Source organism: Monodelphis domestica, chromosome 3 (genome assembly GCF_027887165.1).
Source record: "Monodelphis domestica isolate mMonDom1 chromosome 3, mMonDom1.pri, whole genome shotgun sequence".
NCBI classification, from domain to species: domain Eukaryota; kingdom Metazoa; phylum Chordata; class Mammalia; order Didelphimorphia; family Didelphidae; genus Monodelphis; species Monodelphis domestica.
The window spans coordinates 402981300-403002712 of NC_077229.1; the positions used below are offsets into that span (position 1 = coordinate 402981300).

At 39.6% G+C, this 21413-nt stretch overlaps 1 protein-coding gene across 14 annotated transcripts in view; it reads left to right on the forward strand.

Annotated features, from left to right (window-relative positions):
• Nucleotides 1-21413, forward strand: part of FHOD3 (formin homology 2 domain containing 3) — a 719587-nt gene that overhangs the window by 650742 nt on the left and 47432 nt on the right. For all 14 annotated transcript variants that reach the window (XM_007486745.3, XM_007486741.3, XM_007486739.3 and 11 more), the window contains 2 exons: nt 2965-3123; nt 14958-15140. In XM_007486745.3, coding sequence (XP_007486807.2) covers nt 2965-3123; nt 14958-15140 — 342 coding nt within the window. The remainder of the gene's footprint in view (nt 1-2964; nt 3124-14957; nt 15141-21413) is intronic.

The window sequence follows — 21413 nt, forward strand, 5'->3', positions numbered from 1 at the left end:
CCAAATCACCTCCACAGCTGCTGAGAGAAAATTACTTGACTGATCCAAAGTCATTATCTCTTGGAGGTAGAACTTTAACCTGTATCCCCCTGACTTGGAGGCTAGCTCTCTAGCCATGACACCATGTTGGCCATCAATATGAGATGCAAAAAGTCAGAGTCAGTTGAGCTACAAAAATATCTCTGGAAGCTAGAATAATGGATAGAATATAATATGATAAAAAATCATTAGGGGTAAATGTCAAATCTTGCACTCAAATTCAAAGTCAACTGGATGAAGTTACACAAGAGTCCTGGGGGCGGGGGGGTGGGGTGGGGGGGAGTCTGGTACCTACATAGATTTTACCTTTGGTATGAGTCAGCCCTGAACATGGAAGGCAAAAATTAGGCTGAATTAAGGAAGGCGCACAATAGCCAGAACTTGGGAAGTGAAGTTCTCATTGCTCAGACCACATCTGGAATTTGTGTTTCATTCTAACAGCAGCTTCTTTAAAAAAAAAATATTGGTCAGGGCAGCTAGGTGGCTCAGGGGATGGAGAGCCAGGCCTAGAAATGGAAGGTCCTGGGTTCAAATATGGCCTCATACACTTCCTAGATGTGTGACCTGGGCAAGTCACTTTACCCCAACTGCCCTTACCATTCTTCTGCTTTGGAATGATACCTAGTATTAATTCCAAGACAGAAAATAAGAGTTATTTTTTAATTAAAAAAAAAAGAACATTGATCAGTTTGGGAACATCCAGAGGATTGTGACTAGGATTAAAAAAGGTCTTATGATTATGCCATACAAGGATAAGTTAGAGGGACTGGAGACTATTTATTTAGTCTGAGGTTGGACATGATGGCTGTCTTCAAGTGTTTGAAGAGCTATCATATGAAAGAGGGACTAAATTTGTTCTTTGCCCCCAGAGAGCAGAGCTGGGAACAATGGATAGAAGCTGCAGTGGGATAGATTTAGGCTCAATTGTTAAAAAAAAATCTCTCAACAATTTTACTTAGTCAGGCATGAAAATGGCTTTCCTATTGAGAAAATGGGTCCTCCTTGAGGTCTTTAGTCTTGGCCAGGAATGACTACCCAGACACGTGTAAGAACTGTCTACTTACAGTTTCAGAGGACAGATAATTACCATATCGACTTCTCATATTCCTCTTTTGCACTACCTCTCCTGTTTATGTTTTCTTTCTGTATCTTATTAATTGGCTTCAGCTCACTGCCTGAATCATTGCTAAAAATGGTTGTTTGTTTTTGTTTTCTTGCTCCAGATTCTTCAATCCTGTGAAATGAGAATCTGGTCTTGAATAGCTAGGATGATTTTAGATCAGGGCAGATGATTAAGGTCATTGAGTCTCAAGTAGAAGACTCGATGCTATGAGCCATAGGGAATTTAGAATTTTCTTTTGATTTTTTTTTAAAGGAAAGTAGGTCCAAGCTGGGTGGCATGCATTTCTTTTGGAGTTTAGCTCCATTCAAAACACTGGAAACCAGATTTCATAGGGAAGCTCCTTTATCTCTCCCCTAAAACCCAGTTGCCCTGACAGCTCCCAAGGGCTCAGATACTTTTCAACTTTTCCTTCCTGAAAAAAGTAATTTGACCCCACAATGGGTATGCATCTAAGAGTCCAAAATCAGTCTTCTTCATTTAAATGTGCAAATGGCCTAGATTGTACTTAAGGGAACCAACAACTGTTCAAGTGATGACATCAAGGAAGGTTCTCCTTTTTCTTGCTTCCATTTGCTAACCCATGGCTTCCCAACTGGCATGCCATGATACTGTCATAAAGATTTTATTATAATATTGCAAGCCAGAGTCTCCTGAGCATTTGGCTCTGTATCAATGATCACCCCCCCTCTTTAGAATAAAAGAGGGCAGGGGAGACCTCCAAATATCAGAAGAACTGGGGGTCCAAGAAAATTCAGCTCCCCACAATGGGTAAAGTCTTTCTCTGGAGACCCATTCCAAAGAATGTTCTCCCAATTCCAAAGTACCTAGGTTTCAGGCACCAGGGACAGCCCTTTACCCGTAAGTCAGATTTGGGGTATGGTCAGATTTTGATTCCTCTGACCATTAACCTTCTCCCTTACCATTATCAATCTTTTGCCCACTAGTGATCAAGGGGAAAATTTTGGTTTCTTGTCCTGGACACAGAAATCCAGTTCTAAGGGGACTTACACAAGGACAGGAAGAAGTATAAGCCAAGGTTTTCTAGGTCTGTTTACAGAATGACCCCCTCACAAAATCATGAAAAATTAAGGGCATCAACTTGTATGCTCTGTCCCTTTCCTTCCACTTCTACCCTCTGCTATCTTTTATGTTCTTATCCCCCTTCTTTCCCTTCTTTATCTGTCCCTTCTCTTCCTTTTGCCCCTACTATATTTATTTCCCTCTCTTTTTTCATTCAGGACCAGTATAGCTACTGGAGAGAACCCCTAAGTTCTTAGAAATACTAACATTATGTTAAAAGTCTTCTTTCTTAAACCATGTGCTCAAAATATCAAAGCATTTATTGCTATATGCTTTTAAAATGTGAATCCCCTCAAAATTTAGAGCCAAACAAAGCAAACACCAGCACTTCTCTCAATACCCATTATGAGAACCCTTGTAGGTTTTAGTTCTATTGCTAGTATTTCTTTAGGAAAAAAACAGATTTTTCCCTTTTCTTACCAAATATCACAATTGTTCCTCTCCCCACCACCTCATTAAAGGAAAATCAATTTGATTTTATGTGTCTGACTTGCAAAGTTCCATTGCTTGACCCACACTTGGCTTACTTTCCACTCTGACTCCTTGATCTCTTCATACTGGTCAGTCGCCAGGTCTTCCCTCTCCTGGCTTTGAGCCCTTTGTTTTCCTACCTAAATGAGTAGTAAGTTGAAAGGCTTAGCTTTTAACAGTTCTTTGATGAAAGGCACACACCATCAAAGATTATGAACTAATCTTGAATTTTTCCTTATTTTCTCACTAAGAAAACGGCTGCAGATGGAAAGCGACAAGAAATCATTGTTTTGGACTCCAAGCGCAGTAATGCCATTAACATTGGACTGACTGTATTACCCCCTCCAAGGACAATCAAGATTGCCATTTTGAATTTTGATGAATATGCCTTAAACAAAGAAGGCATTGAGGTAAGAGAAAATATGATATTTTATCCTGGATGTACAATGGTATATTTATTATGGGAGAAGCATCATGGAGTGAATCAGCCTCAAGTTCAGGAAGATATATGTTCAAATTCCATTTCTGACAACTATTTTCTGAGAGACTCTTGTCAAGCCATTTAATCTCGTAGAGCACCAGACATCGAAGGTCCTAAGTGGAAAGATCTTCATCGGTAGGAGTCTCCTCATTGGGAATTCTCTACCATTGAAATCACATGTCTGGACCAAAAATTAAATAAATGCATTTATTACATATGGGAAGCATTGAGGAAGTACCCTTTTGTTCTTAATGCTGTCATGGGAATAGAAGGAGTCCTGATCTTGGAATCAAAGACACTAAGCTTGAATCTCATGCCCACTGCTTGCTATCAGGGTGCCATGTCTGGAGTCAGGAATACCTGAGTTTAAATATGACCTCAGATACTTACTAGTTGTATGACCCTGAGCAGATCACTTAATCCTGTTTGCCTCAGTTTCCTCATCTATAAATTGAACTGGAGAAAGTACCAAACCACTCCAGTATCTTTGCCAAGAAAACTCCAAATAGGGTTATGAAGAGTCTGGACATGACTGAAATCAATGAGCACCAATAACACAGTACATAGATTTATATGTATTTATATATATGTATATATATATGAAATTTTTCATTTAATTAATTGATGTAGAATATTTTTCCATGGTTACATGATTCATGTTCTTGCCCTCCCCTCCTCCCACCTCCCTCCCATAGCCAATGAGCAATTCTGCTGGGTTTTACATGTGTCATTGATTAGGACCTATTTCCATATTATTGATATTTGCACTAGTGTCTACATCCCCAGTCAGTCCATAGATTTATAAAAGAGCACAGACCTAGTACCAAACAGGCTCAGGACTGTGTTGCTCAGGAAACTGAAGTTAAAAGAGGTTAGGTCACTTCCCCCAAGTAACAGCCATTAAGTAAATCTCAAACTCCTAATTACAAGTCCAGCACTGGATATGCTACATCTTACTGGAATAGAATGTAAACTCCTTGAAGGTAGGGACCCTTCCATTTTTGTCTTTTTATTCCATCTAATAGCATAGAATCAAATACATAGGAGACATCTAATGAATACTTATTTATTGACTGATTCCTTGACCTGAGCATTCTATCACTCACATCCATGCCATATACAGATTTTCTCCCATCCCTGGAGTACCTTTACCTCTGCTTCCTGGCATCTATAGCCCAGGTCATGAGCTGTCTGCTACAGAAGGTTTTCTCTTACCTCCCTAGTTATTGTGTCCCTAAGTAATATACATATACTGATCTGTTTACATTCTGAATGAAAGCTCTTGAGGGAAGGAATTATTTTTTTCTCTTCTTTGTTTCCCTAGCATCTAATATAACACCTCTAGAATAGATACTTGGATGCTTGTTGGTCTGGATTGGTTTTAAGACATAGACAATTTTTGGTTGCAAAAATTTTGTGTATCCATAACTATTTGTTCAGGACCAATGGCAATTCATGGACAAAGGCCTGAAAAACCATAGGAAGAAAAGAAGGAAGAGAGGGAGGAAGGAAGGAAGGAAGGAAGGAAGGAAGGAAGGAAGGAAGGAAGGAAGGAAGGAAGGAAGGAAGGAAGGAAGGAAGGAAAAAGGGGAGACAAAAAAGGAAGAGAGAAAATTTCCTTTAGGAAATGTTTGATTTTATGGTGAAACCAATAGATGCCTTCTCAGGGTAATGTTTTTAAATGAACAAAAAAAAATGTATAGGTTGACAAAGGAAGTCAATTATATTGAAATATAGTTACCAAAATATTAATGGGCCACAGCTTAGGAACTTTCTGCTCTAGATAGTTGTTCCTCTGTAGAGCAAGTCTGAAAGAGGGCAGTGTCAAGGGTGGTGGGGAAGGCCTTGTGTTCAATAGAAAGTAGAGCATAGGCAAAGTGTTACTGTTATCTGACCATCTTGGGCATTGTGTTTTAAAATAATTTTTAATTACTTTGCTAGAATTGTTTACAAAGATTCTTCTAACTTGTCTTAAACTATTCTCTTTAGTTAAGTCCCAATCTAAGTATCTGTCCCCAAACTCGATAATTCTGTCCATAAATCTGGAGGGTGTTTCGTTTTCCTTTTGCTTAATTTTTTCCAGTTCCATCCACTTATCTGTACTGTCCGCACATTCCTTCATGGCCGTGAGGATGGCCTCTCTACAACGGTATAGTTGTAGATAGTCCTCAGGATTACTATAGTCCCATTCGGGATCCTGAGATGGCCAATGTGCTGCATTACGCCCCCGGGTTTTGTTGACATGAGCAATTATTTTATTTTTTTCACGTTCACTTAAAAAAGCCTGTAGTAAGCTCTCAACGTCCTTGTAAGACGGATTATATTGAAAAAATATGTCTCCCATCTTTTTTGTTACTAGAAAAGGATCTTGTTCATATGTGGGGATATTTCGTGTAAATTCATTTATTTCTTGGGGAGTAAACGGTATCCTATGTCTTAAAGTCACCACATCCCCATTTCGTCCTATTTCAGGTACTTCTCTTAGAGGAAACAGGCCTCTAGTTGAATTTTGCACCTGTGGGTCAGTTTGACAAGGACAGGTTTCTCTAGGAGGACAAGATCTCCCTTGCATTGGAATTTGGTTTTCTGTAGGAGAAGGAACATGAGAAGCTGGGATTGCAGGGGAAGGGTTTTGGGGATTAAATTCAGACAAGATTTGCACTGCACGAGAGAAGCAGTCTGTTAACTGGGCTATAGGGAAGGTGTTTTCCATCTCTATTTCAGGGAAGGAAATTTCCTCATTCAAAGGTTCAGAAACAGGTCTGTTTCTGGTAGAGTGGGTGTTTGCCCATTGATCCTGTAAGAAACATTTTAGATCTTCTAATTGGGCTTGCATTTTTTCCTCAATTTTTCCTATTTTATCTTCCATATCTCCCATTTTATCCTCAATATTTCCTATTTTATTCTCAATATTTCCTATTTTATCCTCAAGTTTTTCTATTTTATTCTCAATATTTCCTATTTTATCCTCAATTTTTTCTATTGTATCCTCAATTTTTTCTATTGTATCCTCAATTTTTTCTATTTTATCCTCAATATTTTCTATTTTATCCTCAATATTTTCTATTTTATCCTCATTTTTTTCTATTTTATCCTCAACATTTTCTATTTTATCCTCAATATTTTCTATTTTATCCTCATTTTGTTTTATTTTATCCTCATTTTGTTTTATTTTATCCTCATTTTGTTTTATTTTATCCTCAATATTTTTTATTTTTTCATCTCTAAATATAGTATTGAGGAGTACAAAAATGACAGTACCTATTAATATAAAAATTTGGAGGTATCCTTCATTCCTCAATGCCCCTACTTCTTCAGCTGCCATATAATTGTCAAAGAATGTAGTACTCATTTTTATATGTATATTTTGTAATTTCACAAAACACGTGGGGAGCAGGGCAAAGCAACAAACTTTCCACAGGTTTTTTTTTTTTTAATCCAGGAAGTTGTTCCTTAAGGGAAAGGATATTTAGAAACAGTTCTTCCAGCCAGGACTTTAGAGTCCTGTTGCTGAGATTTAAAAACAGCTGTTTTCTGTCTATCAGAGTCACACAGCTGGGAAGTATCTGAGGTCCGATTTGAACCCAGGACCTTCTGCCTCTAGGGCTGGCTCTCAATCCGCTGAGCTACCCAGCTGTCCCTTAAGATTAAAGGGAAGAAAAAGAAAAAACTGCTGATTCCAATTTAACTTAAGGAGAAAAGAGAAAAAGTTTTTTATACTCACGTGTTCTAGCAGCTGTGTCTTTAAGCCAAGTTTTTTTTTTTTTAAAAAAAAGGACTAAGTCGTGAAACAGTATAGTAAAAAGGCAAGGAAAAAGTTTTATTGAGAGGATTCTTTAGACTCCCGTGTGGTCAGCCACAATGTTACAAGGGAATCACTTTAAAAGACTGATATATATTAATTTAAGGTCGCCAAGGAATCAGCTATGTAATTCCTAAATGAAAAACTCAAGTCAGCCGTCAGCCTTTTTTGGAGTTTAATTACAATAGGAGCAAGAAAGGAATTAGAGATATATATAGAGAGAGAAAGGGGAGAGAAGGGAATAGGGCTTAAATACCCCTTCTGTTTAGGCTGGGCCAAAAGGCCCAAGCCCTTAGATAGCTGGGGCAAAGAAAAGAGATCAGTCCCTATTACTCACGTGTCCAAAATGCAGAAACAGTCTCAGAGAGCCCCCACCTTCAGCTTCCTTCAGAGCAAGCTTCCTCAGAGCCCAGCAACCACACAGACCAAAAACTCAATCCTCTCTCTCGAGTCTCCAGACCCTCCTATCTTTCAGGACACCATCCAAGTTGCCTCCCCTCAGTCCTCACATCTACCAATCACTCTTCATCAATTTCCCTGTCAATGGAGGCTCTCGCTTAACCCAGGACCGCCCAGAGGTTTCTGGCTTTTGCACATGTCTGTTGAAGGTCATATTTTTCAAATGATTAAATCTTTACTCCTTTGTTCCAGCCCTTTCTAAATCCTGTTAACTTGAGTATGGTAGAGATTGGAATAATTAAATTTTGATCTAGGCTGCAGCCCTTACTCAATCCTATTAGGACTGAATAGGGTGGAGTATCTCCATTGTATAAATTCCAAAATCAATCAAGACTCAAAGAAATTCCCGTTCCATGCCTAAGCATAGGTCAAAGTCCTTTCCATTGTTCAGCAAAGGGTCTCTGTCCTAAAGTAATCTTAAGAAGGGAAGAGAAGGAACCTCCCATGCCAATGGAGTTCCCATTCCAATAGACTATCAGTAAGAAATTTTCCAAGTATGAAATATCCCAATGGTGAAATTTTCAACAATTATAAGTCTAAGGAAATTTGAGGTTTACAAAAGACAGCCTGATTTAAGGGTCTTTAGGAATGTCTCCCCACCAAAAAATATCTCCTTACTCTCCACATAACATTTATTTAACTGTTTATTTTTTTAAATAACTAGAAATTAATTCAGCTTTTCCCCTTAACCATTAGGAGGAAAGGGTAGCCTCCCAAGTTGGCGGCTTAGTTTACAGTCTGCCTGGTATGGTCAGAACAGGACTAAAACAAAACTAAACCAGGTACCATATGGAGGCAGGGGAAACAAAAGAGAGGCAAGGAACACTGAAGAGCCAGGTGGGAAGGAAAATTCAGAACAATCTGCTTTATAAATCTAACTCGTAATATTGTATTGCATCTTTATATACAGATTGACTTAGGGAAGGATGAAAAAGAGAGAATGTGTTGTTTTAATGCTCTACTTTTAAAAGCATAATTAATACTAGGTATTTTAGAGAGGAAATTATGCCATTTTGATTGAGGCTTCTTTCACTCAATTTCCAGAAGTTTTCTTAAAATTATTTTTCAAGTGTAAGTCCATCCTATTCTCTCGTTAGGCGACCTTATAAATAGGAATTATATATTAAACCCTCCTACCAAAGCATGGCAACAAATACTACCAGAAATAAAATCCTTTTAAGCATTTATACCTGAAGGACCCTCTTCAAAGTAGGATTATATTTCCAAACTAATTGCAGACAAGTGTTCTCTAAAGCTGCTCTCAGGCACAGCTGCTTTTAAGTTCAATGGAAGGACTACCCAAATGAAAATTTTAAATTGAGCCCAGTCTTTCAATTATTATCCAGTAAATAATGAGGATTAAGCTTATTGCATACCTGGGAGAGACTGAACCACTTTTTAAAAAACACCTTTCAGGAGCCAGCTGGAGATGGAGTTAGTGGTGAAAGGATATGCGAATTGGAGCCCATAAACTAGAATTCAAATCCAGCCTCTGCTTTGTATGCCTGTATGACCAGGAAGAAGTCACTTTCTCTCTTTGAGACTCAGTTTACTGATCTATAAAATATAAGTAGACTATATAGCATCTACAATTCCCTCCAGCTCCTAATCCTGTGACCTTATGCCATCTTCTCCTCTGGCTAGCTAGTTTATTGTTCAAGAAAGAAGTCGTGTCTGGAAAAATATAAATGCATGCTGGTGGAACTTTGCTAAAAAGGTTTTCAGTTTATGCCTGGAGGACCTTTAGCTAATCCCTCTCCTTCTTAGACATATGCAATTTGGATTGATTCTTTCTTCTTTCCTTCCTTCCCTCCTTCCTCCTTGGCTCCCTCTCTCTCTCTCTTTCTTTTCTTCTTTCCCTTCCTTTCCTTTTCTTCCTCCCTCCTTTTATCCCTTCTTTTACTCTTCCTTTCTTCCTCCCCATCTCTTTCCTTCCTTCCCTCCTTTCCTTCCTTCCACTTCCTTTCTTCTTTCCTTCTCTTTCCTTCCTTCCTTCCTACATCTTTCTTCCTTTCTTGGCATCCTCTTAGTCTTGGTATACATCTCAGCAGATCATTTAAGTTGTATAGCGCAGCTCTTGCTTTCTAAGATGGCACTAAAGTTCAACAGATCCTCCTAAGTGATCTGTGTTTCTAAACAGAGCCTTACTAGGCTGTCCCACATCACATGGTTTGTCTCTTAGCAGCCAAATGGCATGGATTCATGTATCATCATGAAAAATGGAATAGCTAGTCAACTAGATGTCACTGAGGAAGCATTCACTAGTTACATTTTCTTAAGAATGTTAGTCTTTAGACAATATGTGGTAGGATGCCACCCCTATATGACCAGATTATATTTTTTAAGTTTTCAAATAAATTTCATACATTATCATTTTTAGTTAAATGAGAGAATTAATTTTTTCTTGCTATTATAATTGCTGTCAAGTTCTTCCTCTGTGTCTATTTGGGGATAATTAAATAAGGGAACTGGCTATTCATGGCCACCATTGTGTGGTCTGAGAAAGAAATATCATTCTCTTATACATGCATAATTACAAGAGACTCCAGGGTTGAAGCAGCCAAATTCTTAGGCCCCATATCTCATCTTGTCAATGCTAGTTCATAGAAAGAAGCACAGGAATCTGTGAATATTAAGGGTTTTTTTTTTTTTGCTTGAAAATCTATGGAATATGGGTAAAGGGATAAGAAATAAGGAAGTATAATTAAGGAATTTCATATGGAGGCAGGAAAGTCCCATATAAAGATCCCTTGGAATGTTCATGACAAGCTATGTGACTTGTCAATTGTTTAGCCTCTCTGTACCTGTTTATTCATCAGTTTATTAAGCATAAAGATACCTGTCCTATTTACCTCACAGAGTTTTTGAGGATAAACTAAAATGATACTCAGTTACTATAATGAAAAAGCAAAATAATAAATGATGCCTTTGTGAGGCAATAATAATTTAATGCAAGTGCAATGATAACAATAAAAGTAATACTTTCTAAAGAACTTTAAAGTTTGCAAAGTGCTTTCCCTTTATCATCTCATTTTGTCCTCCCACCAACTATGTGAGGTAGGTGATATTATTTTCTACATTTCACAGATGAGGACACCGAGTCTAACAGAGGTTAAATGACTTGGTTAAGGTGGCCAGTCATCTAAGGTAGATTTTGTAGTGAAGTCATCCTGATGCCAAGTACAGGGCTCTCTCCATTAGACCACCTAACAAAGTCAACAAGCACTTATTAGGCACCTGCTATGCACCAGGCCCTGTGCTCAGTTCTAAATGGAAAGCCTTTTTCTATTTTATACTCTCACATGAAGTTTTGATAGTTGCATGCAAACAACTCCACCTCACCAGGAGGTTGGCCCCCAGCTGATGGTCTTTGCAGCCAAGGTTTTCATGAGGCAGAAGGGCTGAGGTTTCCAGTGGTGGAGTAGCCTGTGGGCTGCTGAAGTCATATATCTTAGCAATATTGAAGTAAGGGTGCCAACAGAGCTGAAATCCAAAGTGCAGAAATTCTGGGCCTCTTGTCTCTAAAAGCCTGATACTATTTTCTTTTCCCAAAGTGTTGATGAGGGTTGCCTCATCGGTAAGATAAAGGGGTTGGAAGATATGATCTCAGGGGTCTCTTCCAACTCTAACATTCTATGGTTCTTTTCCAGACTCAGCAAGCAAAATACTTAGTAGTCATGACTTCATCTCCAGGTGAGCAAGATGGCCAAAATCAACAACTTTAATGGCCATAAAAAGTTGACTTTTGCTCCCCCCTTTTTTTTAGCAGCAAGGTTTACACATATTTTGGATTCGTTCAGGGGTAGACATACTCAGACTAGTATGGATCTCAATAAGTGTGTTTAGTTTGGGGTTTTTTCCTATAGAGACAAGTGTCATATTTTAGTAATCAGAACTTGTAAATTAGATTGCAGACTCATTGAGAACAAGGTCTACGACATCTCATATATCATTGTATCTTAGGACCTAACACAGCTCATTGTACTTATTGAGCACTTAATCCTTAACATTTGTTAACAAGCGTTAAATGAGGACCTACTGTGTTTAAGGCATGGCAGTAGGTGTTGGGGATAGAAAGATAATCATGAAAATATCCCCACCATCAAAGAATTTATATTCCCTGCTTATATCAGCAGAGGCAATCTATATGTTAATGAGTATATTGAAATATATCCAAAATAAATTCAGTTTAGATATTTTCATTGTTAATCAATGTTTCTTAAATTGGAATAAATAAAGGAAGCTGTGAGTTCACAGGAGGTGACTTTATCCTGCTGTCCTTCTGTGTCTTGATGTTATTTTATTGTCAGGGATGTGTAAAAAAATAAAATAAAACCAACTGGCAGATGGTGGGCTCATAAATCTTCCACACTGAACAAATGGTTTAAATTAGTCATAGAGTGAAAAACAAAAGTAAGAGTGTTATTACTTTCTCAGGCAGGAACAAAGAAAGCAAGTAATCATCACCATAAAAATATCAAGGATTGCTCCTCCTGTCAGCTAAAGAACCAATATTGTCTAGTGAAGTGCTGACAAAATTTTGTCAGAGAATTTGGCCAACTGCAAGGCAGTTTGAGGGGAGGAGGAGTGAAGATAAAATTCAACTAACCAGATATCTGGAAAATTAATTTAATGCTAAATAGCTAGTTAGCTATTTGAAAAAATAAAATAAAGCTGAGAAAAATAAAATAATCCGAATTTAACAATTATTTTCAAAACATGGATTTCTAGAAAGTACTCAGCAACAGGACATCAGTTGAGGTATACTATCTATATAGTGCAAGAGTTCTTTGAAAGCATTACTCCCAAAACCCATGACAGTACCTAAAGTATCACTAGTATAACTTCTTTCCCAGAGATTTTCCCCCACATTTTTTTTTGGTTTTCAGGGGTTCTCTATGAAAATAGAAATAATAGTAATTATTAACATATGCCATACGAATGCATTAAGTAAAGGATATAGTACCTGGGAATACTTACTGTGTGACCCTGACTATGTCTCTTAACCCTCACTCTGTTCCTCATCTGTAAAATGAGCTGGAGAAGGAAATGGCAAACCACTCCACTATATTTGCCAAGAAAATCCCAAATGGGGCCACAGATAGTTGGGCACAACTGAAGAACAACACCTGAGGACAGGAGAAGGAAAGAAATACTTAAAAAGCAGATGGGAGGTTGCCAAAAACAGACAGTTTAGAATCAGAGAATCTCAGGATGTTTGAGCTAGATCTAGTCCTGACTTCACTGTGCTGCTTAGAGCTTGTCCCATGTGTCTTAGTCTTCACCTTACCCAGTGTACAATTGGTAAGATGTTAAATCACACACTTTACTTTCTTTACCTTACTCATGCCATTTCTGACCTTCAACAATATTTGCATTCTGCTTAAAAACAAAGGGAGTCATTCAGTTGTTCCTGAATCTCCAGAATTTGCCAGTACTTGAAACTTGAGTCTTGGCAAGTTTCCCTTAGAGTAGAACCAAATATACTAAATATCTCTAAGAACTTTCTTTAGCTGGTGTTGATGTCTTCAGCCCATGCACATACTATGAACAAACCATTCTACCAGGTACCAAGATGGTACAAGATTGTGTCTTATAATGTGGTCTGACAATAACACAAAGGAAATGTATCAAATTCATTTTTTCAGCTCGAACCCCTGAAACAGGTCCCACCTGCTAGCTACTGAGTCCCATTGCCCCAGAAAATCAAAACATCCAGAGGAAAATCCAGTTGGTCATCTGGATGTTTTGACTACAGGATGCCAAATATTTCAGCTTGTTAGAAACATCTGGGTGTTGGTACTAATTTTTCCATTTTCATCCAGATGTTTGGTGCTATCTATATTCAGCCAAAGTATCTGGATTTATTCATACAAATTCCAGAAAAAGGATGTTTGTGGGTATGTGGGTGTGTGGGTGGATGTTGGGGGTAGGAAAAGAGAATGCCTAAGAGAAAAGCACCAGCAGTGAAGAAATTTCATTTTGCCATGGAATATATTGCATTGGAAATCTCATTATAGAACTTTTCACATTCCTTTAGAAATGCTCCTTTGGGTCAAATGATACGAATCAATAATAATCAATACATCAGTTCAAAATAACCATTCTAGTGCTAAACCTTTGCCCTCTCTTAACTTTTCCATAACTGATTTTTGCTATGAACAAGTTAAATGATTACCTCATCTCTTTGAATAAGGTGTATCCTCCGCTTTGTAAAAACATTTACTCTCCTTTTTAAGCTAACCAAATTTGACATAGCTGATTTTAGTGATGGTGTTTTCATTTCCCTTTTCATTACAAGGTTTAAATGGTCAAAACTGAAATATAGTTTATAAATTTATTTCACAAAATTTAATATATTAAATTAATATATAAAATAACTAAATTTTATATATGTATAAAATGTAACTGCATAAACAATAAAAATATAGTTTATACAAATAGTTTATAAGCCTATCTCTGGGAATTCAGAAAAAAAACTGTGATAGGCTAAACATGCATAAAGGCAAAAAAAATATTAAATATAAACATGTTTCCTATATAAATAACAGAAAAAAACACAAAGCTTACATTGTTATCTTTTTTCTTGTCTTGATTTTTCTCCTTTTCCTACACATTCCTTTTCAGCCTTACCTAGAATACTGTCTATATCAAGAGCTATGGAGGTCTGAGACCAACATTATAGTAGAAAGAACATGTTTCTAGCCACAACTCCATTTCTAACAATGTGACAGCCATGGGCAAATCACTTAGCCTTGCTACTTCCTCCTCTGTAAAAGGGGAGTGTTGAGGCTTAGATACCCTCTATAGCCTTCCCTGTTCTAAATCTCCATTTCTCAGTTATTCAGGCTCATTGTAAAACAAAAGTCCAAAAAATGAAGAAATATTTGACCACGTGTGTCCAGAGATGTAACGCCGGTGGGGTGATGGGGGCTTTGCCCTCCCAGGGCCAGGATAGGGGAAGTGTGCTTTTTCTCTTTAATACCTCCACAACTTGCAGGCAAATTCATCAGTCCTATGACCCAGCTGTCTCCCTCTCCTTCCCGGGGCCCCGACCACTGCTTGTCATTGTATTCCTCTCCTGGGCTTCATCTTTTGCACCACAAGACCCAAACAGGGGGAGACGGAGGGCTCTCAGCCATGCCAGAAGGGTATGGGCTCCCCTCTGGGAAATAGGCCGCCATTTTTCTTGATGCTGCCCCGACAGCCTCCCTGCAGCCGTAGCTTTCTCGGGGACACCTTGGGTAGTGGCTTGGAGCCTTTCTCTGTGGGGTCTCGGGTCCCAAGATCCGACTTCTCCCCACCTCACAGGCATCAGAACCACCCGTGCCGGAGCTCTCTCTGAGACTTCTGTTTCTACCACAGCGTACTATGGAGGGATACAGGGGTGAGAAAACACTAAAAACAGCAAACACATCTTCAGACACAACAAAAACAGAAGCCAGAGGTGTGTCCGCCCACGCCACAAAAAGGAAATAGACCATGTTGTCTTCTCTTTCCAGAAAATCCTCACCATGATTCCAACGGAAGAGGAAAAGCAAAAAATCCAGGAGGCCCAAATGGCCAACCCGGATCTCCCTCTGGGCAGCGCCGAGCAGTTCCTGCTGACGCTCTCCTCCATCAGCGAGCTGTCTGCCAGGCTCCAGCTCTGGGCTTTCAAAATGGACTACGAAGTCATAGAAAAGGTAAATGGGAGGGTGGGAGGGAGGGAGGGGACACCCCCAGCCGCTGTCCCAGAGAAGCGAGCTCCTCGAGAGCAAGCCACAGATGGCTATTTTTCCTGACTCTTGCTTGGCTGGTGTGTTGATGGGTCAAGCTGACAAGAATCAGCAGTCCCCAGCGTTATGTTCCGAAATCCAGGCTGGGCCATTCTCTCTGGCACTCGAGGTGGTTGTAGCCGGCTCTCTGCTTTGCTCCCTCTGCCTGGGGAAGAAAGTGCAGACAATATACCTAAAAGAAGAGCATTGTAATAGTATAAGTTAAAGATTGGCAAACTATGACCCAGGAGCCTATTTAAAAATGGAAAACCACACATAAATAAATATAAATAAATAAATAATGAATTAAATTAAATTAAATTAAAATAAACTAAAAATGGAAAACTGTTCTTAGCTAGCATGCCTTTCAAAAATAAGGGCAGGAGTAGCTGGCTGGCTCAGTGGATTGAGAGCCAGGTCTAGAGAGGGAAGGTCCTGGGTACAAATCTGGCCTCAGACACTTCCTACCTGTGTGACTCTGGACAAGTCATAACCCCCATTGCTATTGACTCTAAGATGGAAGGTAAGAGTTTAAAAAAATAAAAGGGTAGTTAGGTGTCTCAGTGGATAGAGAGCAAGGCCTGGAGATGAGAAGTCCTGGATTCAAATCTGGCCTAAAATACTTCCTAGGCATGTGACCCTGGTCAAGTCACTTAACCCCCATCGCCTAGCCCTTACTGCTCTTCTGCCTTGGAACCAATATTTAGTACTGATTCTAAGATAGAAGGTAAGAATTAAAACTAAAACATTAAAAAAAAAAAGTCAGTAGGCTAGATAGGGCAATAGTTTGCCAGCCCCTAGGCCAAATAGATAGAAATAAACACATCCTGGAAGATAGTGGCAGTAGGAATACTGAGGGGGAATGATATTTTTATATAATAAATTTTATTTCTTTCCAGATTGCCTGTAAATACAATATCTTAATATTCATTTTCTGATATTTTGTCATCTGTATTCTCTCGCTCCCTTCCGTCTCTCCCCCCTCCCCAAGAAGGAAGGTAATAGGATAGAGGAAATACATATGTCATCACATAATACACATTTCCATCTTCGCCATGTGGTGAAAGAGGAAATGAATTCCACCGTAAAGATAAGGCAACTGATTAGTAATGGGAAAGGACAAAGAAGGAGAAAGAAAAGATCACAGACATGGTCAGGTTGGGTGAATGCTCCCAGAGACAACAGGAGCAATGAAATCAGAAGGAGGAGCTGATTTTGGATATAGTGAATCTCAAGGTGGAAGGTAGAATATCCAAGTAGAAAAGTTCCATAGAACCTTGGAGCTGTGGTTCTCAGGCAGAAAAGACAGGGGGACTGGAGCTATAGTTCTGAGATTCCTCTGAATAGAGCTAGTAGTTAGATGTGAAACAGATTGCCAAGTGAGAGAGTGTAGAGATAAAAGAATAAGACCAGAGACAGATCCATGGAAATGCTGACATGAAGGGATTGTAAGGAGGAAGGAGCCAATGAAGAAGACAGAGAAGATGTTACAGAGAAATGGGAAGAGAATTAGGAAAATGTAACGTGTCTAAAGCCAAGAGTAGGAAGGAGGTCAGAGAAGTCAAGGAGGGTAAGTCTGAAGAAAGAGCCCATTGGCCAGTTTATCTCTAAGCACCTAAGAGAAAGGTAGACAGCCTAAAAAAGAAATTCGATGGGGTGCCAACCTGCTTAAGCTTGGCTTCCACAGCTGAGGGTGTCTGCCAAGTACACAGTACCTTTCCTGTCCTTAGCCCCAGCCTTTAAAGAGGCCAGTCCTGCTGTCAAATCCAGGAAAAGTAGAAAAGCTCCAGAGCCTGCTGGCAAGATGCCAACGATGTACAGGCAGAGATAGTCTGCCTGAAGGAAAAGATTCAAGGAATGAGCCCAGATTTCTAATGTTGTTGTTATGCACCTTAAAGAAGGAAGGCAAAAATGCCAATGGCAACAACTCTTACAGCACAGTAGTTGGTCTCTGTGGCTGTTTCCAGACACTTAAAAAAAATCCTTACCTTCTATCTTAGAATTGATACTGTGTATTGGTTCCAAGGCAGAAGAGTAGTAAGGGCTAGGCAATGGGGGTTAAGTGACTTGCCCAGGGTCACACAGGTAGGAAGTGTCTGAGGTCAGATTTGAACTCAGAACCTCCTGTGTCAGATCTCTCTCCACTGAGCCACTTAGCTGCCCTGGCTTCCAACTCTAACATTCTGTGTTCTGTGCTCTGGGGCTGTAGTTTATTTCTGGCAAGAGGTTGGCCACAATTTTTTCATACAGGCAACTGAACCATATCATGAATAGGACACTTGTTGAATTGAACTGCAATTTACTAGTACAATAAACCGAATAACCAAAAGATCAATATCAATCATTCAACAATAAACACAACTTTACAAGAATAAAATGGTAGAGGTGTGACTAGAGAGCAGTTGTTCTTAAAAAAAAAGTTCAGGATATTTTAATGAACTGTAAGTTTGGTAAGTGTAATGTAACAACCAAAAAGAAGCTTGGGTTCCATTAAGAGGGCCACAGTCATTCATGTGTTTTAATTGTGTCCAACTCTTTGTGATTTGTGGATTTTCTTGGCAAAGATACTGGAGTGGTTTAATATTCCTTCTCCAGCTCATGTTACCTATGAAAAAACAGAGGCAAATACGGTTAGGTGATATACCCAAGGTCTCATGGCTAGTAAGTGTCTGAGACCAGATTTGATCTTGGGAAAATGAGTCTTCCTGACTGCAGACCCTGCACTCTATGTACTAGGGCACCACTTAGCTGCTCTAAAAGGACTATAGCTTCCAGGAAAAGGGAGGTGCTGGTCCCAGGGTATTCTGCTCTCATCAGATGTCATCTGGGGTATCATAGTCAGTTGTTGGAGCCACAGTTTAGGGAAGACAATAATCTGGAGAGAGTATAGAAAAAGACAGCACCACAATGGTGAAGAGTCTTGAGTCTATGTCATTGGAGAAACAATTGAAAGAAACTTGTCCTGTTTAACTTGGAAAAGAGAAAATTCAAGGGAGACTTGACAGCCATTATCAAGTATTTGAAGGGATGTAATGGTGGAGAAAGGAGCTGGGGAGCTAGGTGTTTTAGTGGATAGATGTTATACCTGGAGTCGGGAAGCCCCCAGTTCATTTGACCTAAGGCACTTGTTAGTTGTTTGATTCTGAGCAAGTCATTTAACCTTGTTTGCCTCAGAGAAGGAAATGGCAAACCATTCCAGTATCTGCCATGGAAACTCCAAATGGAGTCACAGAGTCAAGCATGACTAAAAAAAGCAGTTGAACAATAGTAACAACAATGTGGACAAAAGTCTATGCCTATTCCTTTTGGCTTCAGTGGATGAAAAGGTGCAAGTAAGCAATTTAGGTTTCACGTCAGAAAAACTGCTTAACAATTAGAGCTTTCTAAAAGTAGTCTGGCTGCCGCAAAATGCTCTCCTTTCTTCAAGGGCTTCAGGCAGAGGCTGGATGACCCCTTGTTGGGTAGGTTACAGTGAGGATTCCTTCCATGTGTGGTTTAAACTAGATAGTCACCAAGATCCTTTCCAACTCTCAAATACTGTGATTCTAGAAAACGTGTCTTGAGCACTTGCTGTGGGTTTATTATATGCTTAGTAAAAAACCAAGAAGTGTAAGGTATGGACCCTGTCTAACCGGTTGCCCTCTTGTGAGCACTCTCTGTCTTATGGTTTGATTGGAATGAAATGGCATGTTTCAATGGCACAACCAATACACATACACACACACAGTTAAATAATAATGCAGAGAAAGCACTTGAGTTACATGAATGGCACAGACAATAAATTCCCAAAAGTTCTAAAGAAGGAGCAGACATTGTGGATGGGGGAGGCCAGGATGGGCTTCCTGGATGTACTGGGGCTTGAAGGATAGTTGCAATAAAAAGGAAATGAGAGGGCACACGGGACCTGGGCGGTGAACAAAAGGTCAAAGGCAAGACTGTATATGCTTGAGAGATAGGATATACTGAATAGACTGGCTAGCTTATCTAAAACAGGGGGTTTGGACCCTCCCCTCCAAGGTCTGAATTGCCCACATTTTGCATTTCCATATTTGAGCACTCTTGAAGAGCTGTGCTCAGGCACCTTCTTCTTCCTCAGATATCATGATTATTACCTCCTCCCTCATCTCTGCCCTAGGTGAAAGCATTCTCTCTAACTCATAAAAGTTCACTTAGAGGGTATCCACCTCTCTCCTTTACCTTCACCACCCTACCATGGAATAAACGTGGCTATCAAGATGCCATCTCCCCCTTCAAGGGAACGTCAATTCCTTGAGAGCCAATTGCCTCCCTTCCCGTTCCCCCCCCCCCCCCCCCCCCCCGTGGCTAGCAGAGTACCTTGTACCTAAATAAATGCTTAGTATATAGTCATTGTTGTTGAATTCATGTTGCCATGAAATATGATATATTATAGATAGGGAAAGCCTTGAATGCCTAGCTTAAAAAAAAAACAGAAGGAAAAAAAACACAGCTTTATTCAGTAGGTAGTGAAAAACCTTTGAAGATTATTAAGTGGAAGAATAAAATTAAAAAATCTGGCAGCATAGAAAAGATGCACTGAAAATGAAAGATGAAAAATAAGAACACAAGTTAGGAGAAAGTAGTTGTCTTGTTCAGAAGACAGGGGACCTGATTGTAGTCCTGAACCTTCTAATTGAATAAGCTCGAGAGTTGGAGGGGACTGAAGCTCCAAGAAGAGAAATAAATGACTAGCCTAGTGTCACACAACTACTCTGTGGCAGACCCAAGGCCAAGCTCCAGCCCTTCTGACCCCAAGTCCAATGTTCCTTCCAATACATGATGCTTTTTCTCAAATGCACAAGGGAGCCTCAAGGCTGTAATTACTCTTTGCAGATGCAGTCTACAACAAAACATATGCTTAAGCAAATATAAATCCAAGGGATTGTATCTGTAAACACCGTCCTTCCAGTCCATTGTAAAAATAACTATCCATTTCAGTGACATTCTAAAGGAACAAAGCCATTTTGATGTCTCGTTATGCTCATTAAAAGTGGATTCTTCCTTTAATCCTCCTGGATCATTTTAATGTAATTAATTTACATAAAAATGTATCTGTCCTGGACCCAAAAACCTGGAAACCTTATGGCAAGCTGGTGTACAGTGGAGCTTGCCAAAGAACTTTTAGTCTGGTAGCTGCTGCCAAAGACAGCCCTGTGGCCCATTCCTCCCTTTGGCACACAGGGTTATGGGGGTTTGGGGCTGAGGGGTGTGGGGAGGATGACTTCAGGAAGTGACATAAGGATACTCTTCAGGCTTGAGACTTGCCAGATCAGGGAGCTCTAATCACTGCTGGTTTGTGTAGCCCCTAGACTTCCTCTCCAGAGCAGGCAAGAACAACACAAATTGGGGCTGTCTGATGAAAATAACTACTTGAAAATCCAGACCAATCTTCACAAATCTACATAAATTTGTGGGACAGAGCCAGTCCTAGACATAAACAGAGTATAGAACTATCTAAGAATGGGTATTAGAAGGGCACTGAATAGACATCTCTGTGCAACATGTTGCCACGTGCCAGCTGTCTTGGTGCCCAAAAGTTTACCATTCTTTAGATCATGTCTGAAGCTTTGTGCTCTGGTCTGAGTGGCGCATTTTAATCAATGAATATTTACTATTGGTGTATTAACCAATGAAAATTTATTGAGTACCTCCTTACCTCCTTTATACTAGGCACTGTGCAAGATTGCTATGATTACAAAGGAAAAATAACTGGAAGTCCCTGCTCTCCTAGGGCAACTAGATAGCACAATGGATAGAGAGCCATGGCTGGAGTTGGGAGAAACTGGGTTCAAATCTGCTTTAACACTTCCTAACTGTGACCTCAAGAAAGTAATTTAACCCTGATTACTCAGCCCTTACCACAATTCTATCTAAGAATCTAAGACAGAAGGTAAGGGTTTTTGAGAGAGAGAGAGAGAGAGACAGCAGACAGAGAGACAGAGACAGAGAGGGGGGGGACAGAGACAGGGACAGAGAGGGAGAAAGATTTAAATACTTCCATTTCAGTTTCAGAGTATTACGAAGAATAAAAAGACCTAAGGCAAATCCAATAATAGTCCTTAAGTATTTGAAATGCTTTGATATGGAAGAGGGAAAAGACATTCTGCATAGATCCAGAGAGCAAAACCAGGACCAGTGACTGGAAGAAGAGAGGTTTTCATTTCATATCAGCAGGGTTATAAA